The 15,344-nt window shown below is 32.6% G+C and overlaps 1 protein-coding gene and 1 non-coding gene across 2 annotated transcripts; both read right to left on the bottom strand.

The window, feature by feature from the left end:
* Positions 1 to 3,455: 3,455 nt before the first annotated feature.
* On the bottom strand, positions 3,456 to 3,539 carry TRNAL-CAA (transfer RNA leucine (anticodon CAA)). The gene has a single exon. It is a non-coding gene; the product is annotated as a tRNA-Leu (tRNA).
* A 1,179-nt stretch (positions 3,540 to 4,718) lies between these two features.
* LOC131150582 (DDT domain-containing protein DDR4) lies at positions 4,719 to 13,441 on the bottom strand. Its single transcript, XM_058101397.1, has 11 exons — positions 13,002 to 13,441; positions 12,762 to 12,872; positions 11,781 to 11,867; positions 11,653 to 11,690; positions 11,463 to 11,544; positions 7,822 to 7,928; positions 7,578 to 7,740; positions 7,414 to 7,506; positions 7,144 to 7,267; positions 6,090 to 6,132; positions 4,719 to 5,588 (listed from the first exon to the last, which is right to left on the bottom strand). The coding sequence occupies exons 1-11, from the start codon at positions 13,146 to 13,148 to the stop codon at positions 4,991 to 4,993; spliced, it is 1,593 nt and encodes a 530-aa protein (XP_057957380.1). The 5' UTR covers positions 13,149 to 13,441; the 3' UTR covers positions 4,719 to 4,990.
* Between the last annotated feature and the right edge of the window lie 1,903 nt (positions 13,442 to 15,344).

Here is a 15,344-nt window from a genome sequence, read left to right as displayed (position 1 = left end):
CATTTTTGCTTAATCAATCTTGGAATATAAACTGGTTTAACTTTGAAAAACATGTTTCAAGACTTAAACTAAGGTCTTTAAGTCTCTTTGCCTAATGAGCTTCAAAATGAATAATCATATTTGAATTAACTTGAAGTACTTACAAAGCTTTGTTCTAAAAACAAATTTGACACTTTCTTTGTTTTGAGACACTTCTTTGTTTTGAGTTCTTTGTGTCACTAATATTGGATCTTTCAAACTTCTCTAAGCTTTCATTATGGATCATTTTATGTGATGTTCTTCTTGTTCCTTGATCCTTGTAAGCTTTTAAGATATGGCATTTGTAGTTTGAGCAAATCATCTTTGTTTGAAATAGTATCACTTGGAAACACATTCGATAACCTTACTTTATTATCATCAAAATCAAGAGTTGTAAGTCTAACTAGTCCAACACTAAGTGACAAAAAACATAGAGTCAACATGCAACGATGGTTGCATATGTCATCAACCGAAGTTTGTCCAAAATATTTAGTGTGATGGTCACCTAACCAATCAAGCAAAAGTTGCCCACTGTGAAGTGACAAGTCAGATAAGCAGTGAGCAAGCATATAATCTATAATAATTTGAACCTTTAACATTATATAATAGTCTCAATTTATGATTAGGTTTAAAATGTTTTATAAGCTTCCTTTGTTATTATAATTCATTATTTTGTATTTATGCTTGTAACGGTAGAACTAATATAGATTTGATCCCGAAAGGGTATAAATACGTATAATGGTTATTGTAAGGGAATCTCCAACTTAACTCAACAAACATCTTGTAACAGTCTGATGCTAAATAGGTCCTAGTATCTTTTATTCTTTTTTATATCTCTCTTACTCTCTTATCGCCTTAGTCTTTTCCCTTTCTATCTCTCCTTACCTCTTATAATCTAAATATTTTCACCTCGACCCTTTTCTCCCTCCTCTAATTTCTACAATCCTTACCATCCTTCTTTTTGCACCTCTAACAAGGGCATAACGAGTCCATCGACCATTTATCCATCTAAAGTCACACCATCTCTTAAAAGGTACTTAATTTTTTTTTCAAACACTTTTCAACGTCAGATGTCTAGATGCGGTAAGAGACAAGAATGACAATGAACAAAAATATAAAAAGAAAATTCCTCAATTCCTCAATACAAAATGAAATTGGCCTTGAAACTTTAAAGAGATTAGAAATTTTAACCTCCTGCGAAAGAAAAATTACATATCAAATTAAAAAGAAGAAGAGGGATATTACATGTTAGGAAGGTGTTCTTCTCCCCCACATATGTAATCTAATGCCTGCCCTAGCTAGCCTTGCAACTAGAACACTGCATGACTCCCCAAAACTCCCTCACATTTGATAAGAAAGCTTCTTTGTGCTTTCCAAAAAAGTTTAGTGCATAGGAATGTAAGGATGAGGGTCCCCATGTCTTTCCTGCATTTCTTAACATTAATTATTTTTAATATCTCAAATTGGTATTTGATAATTAATGTCTAAATGATTTTCCTTTTTCCGTAAGATTTAGATTTTTATTAAATCATTTTTTAAAAAATACTAGTGATGGAGCCCGTGATATGCACATGCCCTACTTGATTTTAATATAAATAATGATAAAATTATTGCTTTTGTATTTGATTATGGATAAAAGTATGAGACAGAGTTACAAAAAAAAAAAAAAATATCAAAGATGACAAATGAACTAGTATTGCGAGATCGAGCTTCTTAAATATTAACCGTAATCGAGCCTATTTCATTTAATAGTAAAATTATAATTTACATGAATGCATATACTTGCGTGGTGTTGAGTTTTATTATATAGCTCCACATGTTTTATTTTAATTAAAAAATTATTGCAGATATAAATTTCAAGTATCACTTTTGAATTTTTGTGACTTTTGGTGGAATTAAATACAATAAAAATAAAAAATTCAAGTGTTAGGTTTCCAATTACATGGTCAACTAATAAAATTATTAGTGATCGAAGGAGAAAAAAATTTAAAATGGAAAAGCCTTCTTGTGCAAAATTTTAGAACATTTTCTTCAAATTAATGACTGGCTCAAGAAAAAGAAAATAAATTTAATTAATTTGTATGATGTTTACAACTTTATGCATCCATCACACATGCTTGTTGACCTGAGTTTTCACTTGCATTGATCTTTCATTTCATCTTCATGTAAAATCATTAGGGGTGTAATTAGTTTGGTTCGGTTATGGGTCAAATCGAAAACTGAACCAAACCTTGCGGTTTTTGGCATGCCCGAACCGAAACCAAAACCAAAACCAAACCAAATTTATTCTCTCATGGAGAACCAAACATTCAACGGTTCGGTTACGATTTTTTTAGTTTTTGACTGATTTTATAAATATTCAACAATTAATTTTCACAAGGGTTGTTGAGAATCTATTGGGCATTTTGATTTTTTATAATGTTTCATTATTTTAACATAATTAAACCTGTTAAATAGTTTAGAGAACTGAGAACGTGTTGGTCTTGTTGGACCGATTCTTTTTGTTCCTAATTCCTACTAACTTAGTAGCTTAGTAGCTCCTACAAATCATCATAATGCAAATTAAACATCAATTAACCAAAATTAAGTAATCTGGATTAATTTATTATATGAACCAATCATAATTTAGTAATCATATTAATTTTTATATATAATTTAAATTAAAATCAATGTTTCAGATCATTTATACTTTGAAAATCAAAATCAAAACTAAATACCGAAAAACTGAACCGCTTGTGATTTCGGTCTGATTTTCGATTTTTTGGTAATTTTTGTGCACCCCTAACTATCATATTCCTCAAATTTTATGAATTTTTTGAATAATTTTATAAGTTTTTACAATATTTTTTTTTAATTTTATGATATTTTTACAATTTATGAATATTGTAGGATTTTGGAATTTTCTAATTTGATAATTATTATTATTAGTATTTTTATTGTTTATGGATTTTCTAGAAACATATTTTAGCTTTCTTAATTTTCATAGAATATATGGAATTTTTAAAATATTTTTGAATCTTTGAGTTGAAATTTTTAGGAAAAAATTAATTTTATTTTTGAATTATTTTATCAATTTTTTTGGGTTTTGTAAAACTTTATGATATTTATGAACGACTTTTTTATGAAAATTTTGCATTTTTTTTTTCTTTTTTATGATATTTTTGAAAAAAAAAATCAATATTATGGTATCTGCTAAAATTTTATTACATTTTCAATATTTAAAAATTTTAGAATATTTTGATTTTTTATGAAAATTTCTAAATTTTGTAATTTTTATGAAATTTATAAATCTTCATATAATTTTTAAATCAAAATATAATTATTTTTTTAAATTGGTAAGTGAAATTTTAAAATTTATGAAAAGTTTCTAATTTTTTTTCAGAATATTTGAATCTACACAAATTACTGTAAAAATTACTGCAAAAATTACAAACAGATGTCAGAAGTGGGATTTGAACCCACGCCCTCTCTCGAGGACCAGAACTTGAGTCTGGCGCCTTAGACCACTCGGCCATCCTGACTTTTGTTGTTGGATTGATTTAAGTAATATTAATTGTTTTCTTCGATAAACCAAAACCATTTAATATTCTACAACCATACAATGCGAGCACGAAAAGAAAAGGATTAAAAACAATTATGGCTAATTTAGATCAAGATTCCGTCTAGAGAAAAGAAAAATAATAATAATAATAAAATTATTTTTCATTATATTTTCTCTTTATATTAAATGACATTATTTGTTCTGATATGATTAAACATTAAGAAATATTAAATGTTAAGGACGTGTAAAATCAAAAAAATTTTAATTAATTTATAAAATATTTTTCACTTTCTTTTTCACTTTTCTTGATAACCAAACATGAAAAAGTAAAATTTTTCCTATTTTCCCCTCTCCTTTCCTAAATATTTTTCAAGCTTCAAGTAGGCCTTTAAGTATGCATGAAGAATTTATGGTCACGTCCTCTATTTAAAAAAAAAAAACAAAATTTGTTTAACTGCTGAATTAGGATGGCTGCATGGGACTATCTACCATAAAATCTATTATAAGAATTTTACAGGTTTCATGATTTGTTAGAGTTAAATGTGTACGGTTAAGGAGTAAAAAAAATTGAGTGGAAATTGAGTACTTGTACATATGGTTGGATCCAATACTTAAATGACTTAAGCTTTTGAGTCATGGTGATCTTCAATGCAACAATGAGCTGATGGCTTTGAAAATGCAGAGTTACTGTTGATGATTGTGCTTTTTCTGCTGATATCTGAAAAAAATAATAATAATGTTGGGAATTTGTAGTTATTAATGGAGGCAGAACAAGAGAAAAGCTGGATGCAAATGCACTTCAGCACAAAGGTTTGGTTTGCAGGCTAGAAGAGATGCTTCAGTTCTGACGTAGCTTCTCATTCATGGTGTAAAAAGAGCTGCAAAATTTTCATTTCGTTCACAAACTAAAATGAAAGGATAGATGGGGCTTTCTAGGGGTTGAGAAGTTTTACCAGGAGGTTCTGTTTTGTTAAACCAAATTTGAAGATCTCAGCATTCTCAACCCAACAGTTATCCGGGGCAGTGCCCCCCAAATCAACAGGGTCAGATACTACATTCATGCAAATGTAGTGTCCTGTGTGGTGGAAAAATATTTTTCCAAGATGCTCCACAGGGCTGTGTGACAAATGGACAAGGAAAAAAATATTCAACAAGCATAGGATGAAGCTTGACTAACTTAATCAAAGCAATTTTCTAATTTCAAAAAATGCAGGAGTCATCCTCCATTCAAACAACACGATTCTCAGAAACTGTGCAACAGAAAACAAACTCCAGTTTCTGGTTCCAAGAGATAATTAAGAACAAAAGCAATTTCCACATTGCATTTACATAGGTGAGTCTCGCATCTTTCCTTGCTGTAAGACAAAATCCAAGGAAAAGTATTTTAATTGTGGATCGATTTGCATTTTTGTCCCCCCTAGAAGCTTTTTCTTATTGATTTCTGTTGATCTCTTCAAGATCGTGACCCAAAGATGGGCTGTCATGATCCACACTCCTGCTGCTGATATTTTCTGATGAATCTCCATCTTCTGAATCAAGAACAATAGACTCGAGGGCAGTATTTCGAATTGGTCTTTGCCTCAACCTATTCTTTGCACCCACGTTTCCATTTTGCATAACTGGATGGCTAGGGATCCCAGCAGCTAATCTCCTGCTCCAGCGCATCCCCTTTGGCCTGGTGGCAAGGTGAGCTGCTTGCTTTGAAGAATGAAGTGAAGCATTCCTCCTATTGCTAGAATTCTCATATTCTTTGTCAGAATTACTAGCATCAGAATTGCTAGCATCACTCTGACCAGCATTGTTACTGTCCCATTTGTCATCATAATCATCATCACTGTCGTCATCATTACTGCCACCTTCAAGCTTGTCATTGTCAGAGTAACCTTCCCTGGAGCTTTCTTTTCCTACTGAACTATCTCCTATGTGGATGTCTGAGTCTGAGCCCCCGTTGAATGCAACTTGAATCCCTTTTTTAGGCTCACCATCCTTGCCTACATCCATTTGCTCTACTTCACCAGTCTTCCTTTTCCTGAAGCACAAAACAGTCACAGCCAATAAGATTTTTTCCTTACTCTAGTTATGAAACTATGAAAACATCAGGCTTTAATACTGGCTGATGTGAGGGCATCTTAGTTGGTTATTGTAAGAAAGCTAACAAAAGAAACATGCTCCTATCTGAAACAGGAGAAGAAGCATCAAGTTGAAGACAAGTTCAGTTTTTTCAATATGAAGCAAAATGACCATGTTTTTTGTGGTGAGTAATTTTCCAATAAGTGAAAGCATGGGTAGTGATGCCAAGTGCAGAAAGATTCTAGAAGAGCCATATCAATCTGAACTTCCGCTTAAGTCTCAGCATGCTATCATGTGTTCCACTTGACTGAATCTCTAGAAGGTACTGATCTCCATTACTTGATAAAGGTTTTTTGCAAATGAGAGAGCATATTTACATCACATCACATGAACAGAGTGTAAGCAACAAAGATAGATAAGTCATCGTAAAAGTGTAATTTGGTGTCGAAGCAGTCCTTACATCGTTACTTGTATAGCCTCCTTAATGGCCCTATCATACTCATCTGCACGGAAATTCTGAAATTAAGAGCTGCTTTCTTAGAATAAGCAGAATAAAAGCATTAAAAAAATTTCAAGGTGTATCATGATCAATGCACGGGGAGAACACTACAAGATTGAAATATTCTTGATCTAATCCATAATTTTGCTCCTATAAAAATTGTGCTTCACAAATTGTGAAATGCATGTAAAACATACTTTTTGTTACGCATTTGTGAAGTCAAAACAGCCATAAAACTTGGAACTGTTCTAAAACAAAACTAGTGCGCAAAACTTAGATCCCAGGAGACATAATTTTTTTTTTTTTTGGAAGGCAGGGGCAAACATTCTTACTAATCTAGAAACAGGATCGATGACATAAGTACATAACCTACGGTTGTTCATTGACAATAATACAACTTAATTACTATTTCAAGTGCACAATTTTGTGGCCCAATGAAGTAGATATTTTAGATATTGAGCATACAAAATAAATATATCACACCAAGGATGATCCAAAGGCAGGAATGTTTTACATAAATGGGCTAGCCCTTCTACCCCCAATAAAACAAATTAAAAAAAAAAAAATCATTAAGATCTTAAATTTTGATTTTATTGGATTTGGTATTTTCAATTTTTTGATGAGTGATTGTGATGGAAATTTAACAATCCCAGAAATATTGATTTAATTCTTGTTTTACTTTCAATTGGCAATTACATTATAAAACAACTAACTTGTTTTACAGAGCCACAAAATAATAATTTCTATGGCGACTTTTTTAACATTTGCAAATATTAACTATCCAAAATGAATAAAATCATATCAATTGCATAAATTATACAAGGGAATTTTACTAAATGCATAAAATCTTATAAGATGTCGTAAACATTTAGGGCAAGTCCTGGAGGTTGATCTTATATATGCAAAGACCAGTACCCTGTTATATACACGTTCGTATTTTGCTTTAAGACAACCAAAAGGTATAAATATTGCACAACCAAATATGATGTATACAAGCAAAAATTTCACGCCATACCATATGTGTAATTAACAGGCCTACGATTGCGACAGCTACGAGTAAACCCTGTTCCACAGGAATTTTGGAAACCATTTAAAAGCATCTCCCGTCTTTGTTGACGTTTCAGTGCTAGTTCTTTTTTCTGTTGAAGGCAGCAAGCATGGATACATCAAAAACAACAATTTAATGATGAATAAATTTAACAAAGGATTGCAGGGTATTTTGACAGCCACCTGTGCCAGCACAAAATTAAATTTATGCAATTAAAAGTGAAGTACAATGACATACCTTCTGAAGTTTCTCAAGAACAGGGATGGCATCATTTTCAATGCTCTTACCAACAGCAACTTCCATTATGTCCTTGCTTGATGAGAACTCATCCTGCCATTACCAGGGGGAGACGATGTAAGTGAGAGTTCTAGTCCCAAAACAAACAAGAGTCGTGGCCTTACCGAAACTTTATGAAATTCCTCAAGATTGGTGGCAAGTGTTTCCCATTGATAATGACATATCTTTTGAAGAGGTAAACATTCTCCATTCTTACTTTTTCGAAGAGATTTGAACTTTTTAACTTCCCTATACAATCTATGACCAGTGACTGCATTTCCATCATACCTAACCCAAATAAAGCAGAAATTATCAGTATTAATCATGCAAGTGTGTGATTTTTGCTCAGAATACATCGAACAAAATTACCAGAACATAGTTCCATTTTCATCTCCCCCAATCTTATCTTTGCGGAAACAAGAAATATGAGTTCCACTTTTAAGTCGATCATTGATGTAGGATACTAAATCATCTTGCTGCAGACAATAGGAACAGGTTATTTTGGTAAATAAGTTTTTGAAAGATAAAAACAGTGGGACCTTTTCTGTGGTGTGGGGAGGGGGGGGGGGGACAAAGAAGTACTTAACAAGAAGAGATGGATGGGACTTCTGATGTAAGAAAATTTGTAGTCATGCATATATTAGACACCATATTTAAAAAAAAAAAATCATCGAAGAATACCACAACAATGTCGAACAATCTACCAGTCTAAATGTACAACAACAACAACAAAACCAAGCCTTAGTCCCACTAAGTGGGGTCGGCTATATGAATCATTTTCCGCCAATTTATGCGATCATGGACCATTTCTTTTGATAAATTCAAAGATATTAAATCCTTACTCACTATCTCTTCCCAAGTAAATTTAGGTCTACCCCTACCCCTTCTACTGCCCCCCACAGTAACTAAGTCACTCTTCCTCACAAGTGCACTATAAGGCCTACATTGCAAGTGTCCATACCATCTGAGTTGTCCCTCCCTTATCTTATCTTCTATAGGAGCTACACCAAACTTACCACAAATATGTTCATTCCTTAATTTATCTTTTAATGTTATATCACTCATCCATCTAAGCATTCTCATCTCGGCAACTTTTACTTTTTCGATATTATATTTCTTCGTCGCCCAACATTCCTATCCATATAGCATAGCTGGTCTTATAACTGTCCTATAAAACTTCCCTTTCAATTTTAACAGTATTCTACGATCACATAGCACACTTGAAGCACTTCTCCATTTTACCCAACCTGCTTTAACTCTATGCATTACATCATCTTCAATTTCTCCTTCAACTTGCATAGTAAATCCAAGGTATCGAAATCTACAAGTGCTATTTATTTCTTCATCAAGTTTAATTGTCTCCAATATTCCTCCTATCATTACTAAAATTACGTTTCATATATTCTGTTTTATATCTAACTCTAGATTCCAAAGCTTCTCTCCATAATTCTAACTCAGTCTCTACTTTGTCCCTAATTTCGTCAATTAATACAATATCATCTGCAAACAACATACACCATGGAACCTTCTTTTGAATACTCTTAGTCAATTGGTTCATCACTAAAGCAAAAGGATAAGGACTCAAAGCAAATCATTGATGTACACCTATGGTAATTGAAAATTCTCTAGTTTCTCCATTTGTAGTCTTTACACTAGTCATTACTTCATCGTACATATCCTTAATGACATCGGTATACCTACAACATACACCTTTTTTTTCTAAAATCCACCATAGAACTTCCCTAGCTATCCTATCATATGCTTTCTTAAGGTCAATAAATATTATACGCAAGTCCCTCTTCTTTTTCCTAAACTTTTCCATTAATCTTCTTAAAAGATAAATAACTTCTGTGGTAGATCTTCCGGGCATAAAACCAAATTGATTTTCTGAAATCTTCGTTTATAACCTTAATCTTTGTTCAACTACCCTTTCCCATAGTTTTATCATATGACTCATAAGTTTAATTTCACGATAGTTATTATAATTTTGAATATCTCCTTTATTTTTGTATACAGGTATTAAAGTATTTTTCCTCCATTCATCTGACATTTTCTTAGTTTATACAATTGTATTAAATAAATTAGTTAACCATACAATTCCGTTATCACCCAAGCATTTCCAAACTTCAATTGGAACGTTATCTGGTCCCATAGTTTTTCCATTTTTCATCTTTTTTAGTACAAACTTAACTTCGTTAACTCTAATTTTGTAAATAAATTTTATATTTTTAGTCTTTTCCTCATTTGATAATTTTAAATTTAAGCCTTCTATTTGGTTTTCGTTAAACAACTTACTAAAGTAATTTCGCCATCTTTCTTTAATATCTTCGTCCTTAACCAAGACAATATCATCCTGACTTTTTATACATTTTACATTTCCTAAGTCCTTACTCTTCCTTTCTCTAACTTTAGCAAGTTTAAATATATCTCTCTCCTCTTCTTTTGTACCTAATCTATCATACAAACTATTAAATGATTTATATTTAGATTCACTAACAGTCTTTTTAGCATCTTTTCTTGCCTCCTTATATTTTTCAAAGTTATCTCTGTTTCTACATTTTTGCCACATTTTATACCAAATTCTTGTTGTCTTTATGATTTGTTGTACATCTTTATCCCACCACCAACTTTCTTTGCTATTCGAGAATCTTCCCCTTGATTCACCTAAAATTTCTTTTGCTATCTTTTTAATAGAGTTAGCTAATCTATTCCAAAGAGTATTTGTATCTATCTCATCCTCTAAGGTCCAATCCCCATCTTTGATCATTTATCTATAAAGTTTATTATATTTTCTCCTTTTATGTTCCACCATCTAGTTCCCCTACATTAGTTTATTTTATTCTTTTTCTTACACTTTTTTAGTACATATATCTAACACTAAGACTCTATGTTGTGTGGTTAGACTTTCACTTGGAATAACTTTACAATCCTTGCATGATAAACGATCTACCCTCCTAGTTAAAAAAAATCTATTTGACTTCTATTTTGTCCACTTTTAAAGGTTATTAAGTGTTCTTCTCTCTTCTTAAAGCAAGTATTCATTATACTAAAATCATATGACATAGCAAAGTCTAAGATCATCTCCCCAAACTCATTTTTGTCTCCATATCCATATCCTCTATGTATCTTCTCATAATTTTTATTATCTCTTCCAAAGTGTCCATTCATATCTCTTCTTATAAATATTTTCTCAGTCCCTGGTATGCCTTGTATAATGCTAATCATATCTTCCCAAAATTATCTCTTAAGATTTTATGCTAAGCCAACTTGAGAAGCATAAGCACTAATGATATTTATTATCTCTTGTCCTAATACCATCTTGATTTTTATAATTCTATCCCTTACTCTAGTTACATCCACAACGCTATCTTTTAAGTTTTTGTCTATAATAATGCCTACTCTATTCTTATGTTTTTCGTTTCCAGTGTACCAAAGTTTAAATCCTGATTTATCGATTTCTCTAACTTTCTCCCCCACCCACTTAATTTCTTTAAGGCAAATTATATGAATTCTTCTTCTAATCATCGTATCCACAATTTTTATGTTTTTACCCGTAAGTGTCCCTATATTCCAAGTTGCTAATCTAATCCTAGTTTCCTAAACTAACTTCTTTGCCTACCCACGTCCAGAATGATGCAGGAACCCTTGCATACCGTACCCGGATGCCGACACAGCGCGTCACTTCGGGGCGACGACCTAGCCCAAACTCGCCCACTTTTCGCTACACTCAGGTGATTCAAGTGCAATGCGTCGCTCATAAGCGACACTCCAACAAATATTCGGTAAGAATTCATATCATAGTGATCTAACAAATTTTACGTTGCCTATTAGCTACCTAACGCAACCCTCCTCCTTAACCCGAGCTTGGGATTAATTGTGTGTGAAAAAATTAGGACATTAAATGCATCACACGACATTAAGTGTCCCTATATTCCACCAGTCTAAATGTCAAACAGAAAAATACGCTACTTACAGAAAACAACAATAGAAAAAATGGATGGATTTATTACATCAGCACGAATTTCACATAGTGCTTTCAGAATCAGTAATCGAATTGTTGGATCAAGTTCTTTGTATATGGATATCTCTGCTCTGCACAAGCAATGGCACAAGAAGACGTCATATTATAGCCTCAGAAACATTTAAATTGACATATGAATGAAATATCGCCAAAGAAACTAAAGAACGCATATTTTATACCCATTAGCAACCGTGAGTGGAATCTCCCCCTCAGCAACCTGGAATAGAAGTCGACATAAGTATGCAAACTACACTAGGTAAGAGGTTAAAAACTGTACAAAGCAATTAAGCTTTAAAAAATGACCTACCCATGGCCACCACATAGCGAGTTTCTTGCAAAGTGCTGTCACCCACACATCAGAACGATTCAAAGTTTTACTTACAGGTGGTATTCCCTGGTATGCATTAACATCACATAAGAAACAATTTGTTTAGTATTTTGTCTGAGACATTAAAGTTAAAGCATGACAACAAAACTATCTGGTTTTAATTTCAATGATAGTTGAAATAAATCCATTTAGTATTTTTATAATGGTTCAGTAAGCATCTATCTCAAAACTAACTCTGAAATACTTATGTAGATTTACAGATAACTTTTTATCCAATTTGCCTTTGATCATATTGATGAGTTCATTGATGATTTTATTTTCCATCCAAATTATGTTTCTAACAACATGAACAGTGAGATTCAATAACCACATTTCAGATAAACCCAATTAAGAAACAAAACCTGCACATTGCCTTTATTTGCATCCCAACTTTGAAGTTCATCTCAGAAGTAATTTATGATCCCTTAAGATTTAAGAAACTACAATGACGAAACTAATCATTCTTCCCAATTGTCATTTCAATTACTTTGGGACCCAAAAAAAAGAAAAAAAAAAAAACATCTTTTACCACCAGCTCTCTCTAGAGCAATATACAACATTTTTTTTTTTTTTTTTTGGTCACCAATAATCATCCATAAGGGTTGCAATCATTTCTCTAAACAACTGGACTCATATTTTCCTTTTAAGTCCACCTCTGTTTCTTGACTAACACAATCGTTTCAAAGACAATAATAATGAAACTAGAAAAAACAATTACACGAGTATGCTGTATTACTTAAAGTTCCAATTTTTTTTAGTATTTCTTAATTTTGAACGGAGAGATCATATCTCTGAGCTTTTTCAACAAGTGGGGCTAACATAATTTCACGTAACCGCCCACGCGAGAATAAAAGCAGAGAGCCAATCAATTCCACTATCCACAAACCATAAACGAAAAGAAAAAAAGAAAAAAAAAACCACCTTCAACAGATTAATGTGCAAGTTAGAGAGCAAAGTGTTAGGCTTAATAAGTCCCGTTTCAATCTCTTCCGCTGAAATCTTAAAATCCATCCCAATAACAGGCTCAAAAACCTACAAACAAATAAATCAGGAAAAAAAATAAACTCAGCAACCCTTTTCTCTCTCTTCTCATAAGCAACGAAAAAAAAAACAATACAAAAAATTCAGGAAAATCGAAACCCAAACGCACACCGATCTTACATTCAAGAAATTGAGGACGGACGCTAATTCCCATCGCTCGCGAAGCCGATGCCGCGCTAGCTCTATTTCCGAGACGGCCACGGCGCCGTCGTTGCCATCAATTTGGCTTTTCACAGAAAACCCCTCTCCGCCGACAGCTTCCGCCATGGGTTCCGGAAAGGAACAGCGTAGAGAGAGAGAGAGAGAGAGAGAGAGAGAGAGAATGAGAATAGTTGGAAGCAAACGGAGAATTAGAGATGACCAGTTGGCTTTATTGGAGAGAGGGAGAAGGAGATTGAAAGCGCGGGGGTGAATGCAAGGTTTTCCCGCCTAATATTGTATCAAGCCTCCAGGAGAGAGCCATTTTTTATTTTTCTCATCTTGTGCCGATGTGAATTTTCTAGGGTTCAGTTTTTGTAGAAGGATACAGTTTAAACTTTAAACCCTCTCCAAATTTTCATACGCTTTTAGGTGGTGTTTGGTTTGTTTTTATGCCTTTCGGAAATTCAGATCTTTAGAAATCTCCACTATATAAATTCTTGAAAATATAATTTTTTTAATATTTGATTTATGAGAATTCGTAAAGGTGGTGATGAAATAATTTTAAATTTTAAATTTATATTAAATTTAGATAATATGTAATATAAAATTACATTGAAATTTATAATCTCAAATAAAAGATGAAAAAATTTTAAGTTATACATTAAATTAGGGAAAAGACTTGTGGGCCATATTTTAGTACAAATATCAACATATAAAATAAAATATAAAAAAATTACTCCACTCATTGAAAACATAATATAAAATTAATAATTAGAAGAAGATTATAAATTACTACATAATTGAAAAGCCAATTTAATAACAAAATTATTAATAATAATGATGACGACAACAATATTTATAAATATGTAACTTCATACAAAATGAATGTAAAAAAGTTATATTGTTTAACCATATGTAGTTGGGCTATTAAAAAAATTTGAAAATCAAATTGATCTGAAAATTCGATCTGATCCAAACTGAAATTTTGGTTAACCAATTTGTTCAGTTGGACTTCGGGTCTTATTTTTTATATATAGTCTTTAGATATCGATTTTTATGTTCATGAGCTGATGATAATTTGAACCAAAATTACATATGTATTTATTTACAATATATATTATTTATATTGTACATCATTATATATAATATATAATATATCTTAAAGTTACAAAATAGTATGTACAACTATTTTTGGGGTGATTAATTTATATAAATAAAGTGTACAAGTAAATACTAAATCAGAATCTAAGTAAAATATATATTGGATGAAAACAATCGGTGCTCTGATACCAATTGTTGAAATTAAAAACAATTGACACTCTGATACCAATTGTTGTTCCCGAGTGTGCGCAACGGAAGACTTCAAACAAACTCACTAAACAATCAATGGAACAAGCAATGCAATCACTCAAAGATGAACTATACTAAAGAAGCAATTACTCATCAATGAGAATAAATGAAAGTAACAATCAAAAATACAAGAATTTACGTAATTCGGCAATTTGCCTACGTCCACAGGAGCAGCAGTTGTTTTTCTCAATCACAATGTGAAGCTTGCATCAAGCTTACCCAACTAGGGTTACATAATATGATTAAATATTAATCCTATGAGTATAAAAGACTTCTACCATATCTAAAACACTTTTGTAGCAATCCCCTTGAAGGAAAATTCTTCAAAAACTTCCAATCTACTGATCTCCGATTTGAAAATTCGTGATGTCCACGAGCGTAACCGTTGGCGGTTTAGGTCAAATTGTTGACGATTTAAAGCCTAGAAGAATTATCTGCAGCACTCCCTAAAATCGTCGACGGTTACACCCCGAACCATCGATGGTTTACCTCTTGCATCCTTCTCTCATTGGTCCTCGCTTCACAATGCTTTCCCCCGGTACATGTGTTCCATTTAAAATATAAGTCACGTCCCCAACAATCTCCACCTTGGCGAATATTTACCACTTAGAAGAAATTCGAAGCATAACCCCACTGCTCCACCTAGGCTAGTAGATTGGGACTGCCTCCCGTCTAACACATGGAGATGTAAACCAAGTCCAAACGATGCTTGAACTTGTCTGTGGTAACAGGAACTTCACCCAATTGAACACCTAACTCCTTAGACAATCATTTAAACCACAATGCTACCTTGGCAAGCCTCGGCCATTGCCAAGAACTTTGATCTAGTTATAACTAGTGCAACCTGAGACTATACCCTAGACTTCCAACAATTAGGCCTTCCCACAACAAATCCTATTGTAGGCTTCCTGTCATCCAAGTCTCTTGTGTAGTCTCCATCCATGAATCTCACAACTAACGGATCACTTTGTT

The sequence above is a fragment of the Malania oleifera genome, chromosome 3, assembly GCF_029873635.1.
Source record: "Malania oleifera isolate guangnan ecotype guangnan chromosome 3, ASM2987363v1, whole genome shotgun sequence".
NCBI classification, from domain to species: domain Eukaryota; kingdom Viridiplantae; phylum Streptophyta; class Magnoliopsida; order Santalales; family Ximeniaceae; genus Malania; species Malania oleifera.
The sequence above is the reverse complement of the archived record's forward strand: the minus strand, read 5'-3'. Positions and strand labels throughout refer to the sequence as shown.

Coding starts and splice junctions, on each gene's coding strand:
- LOC131150582 (XM_058101397.1), bottom strand. CDS start 13,148: ATGGCGGAAGCTGTCGGCGGAGAGGGGTTTTCTGTGAAAAGCCAAATT. Junction 11,691..11,780: donor TCGCTATGTGGTGGCCATGG/GTAGGTCATTTT, acceptor CTTCTATTCCAG/GTTGCTGAGGGGGAGATTCC. Junction 7,741..7,821: donor GAAAATGGAACTATGTTCTG/GTAATTTTGTTC, acceptor TATTTGGGTTAG/GTATGATGGAAATGCAGTCA.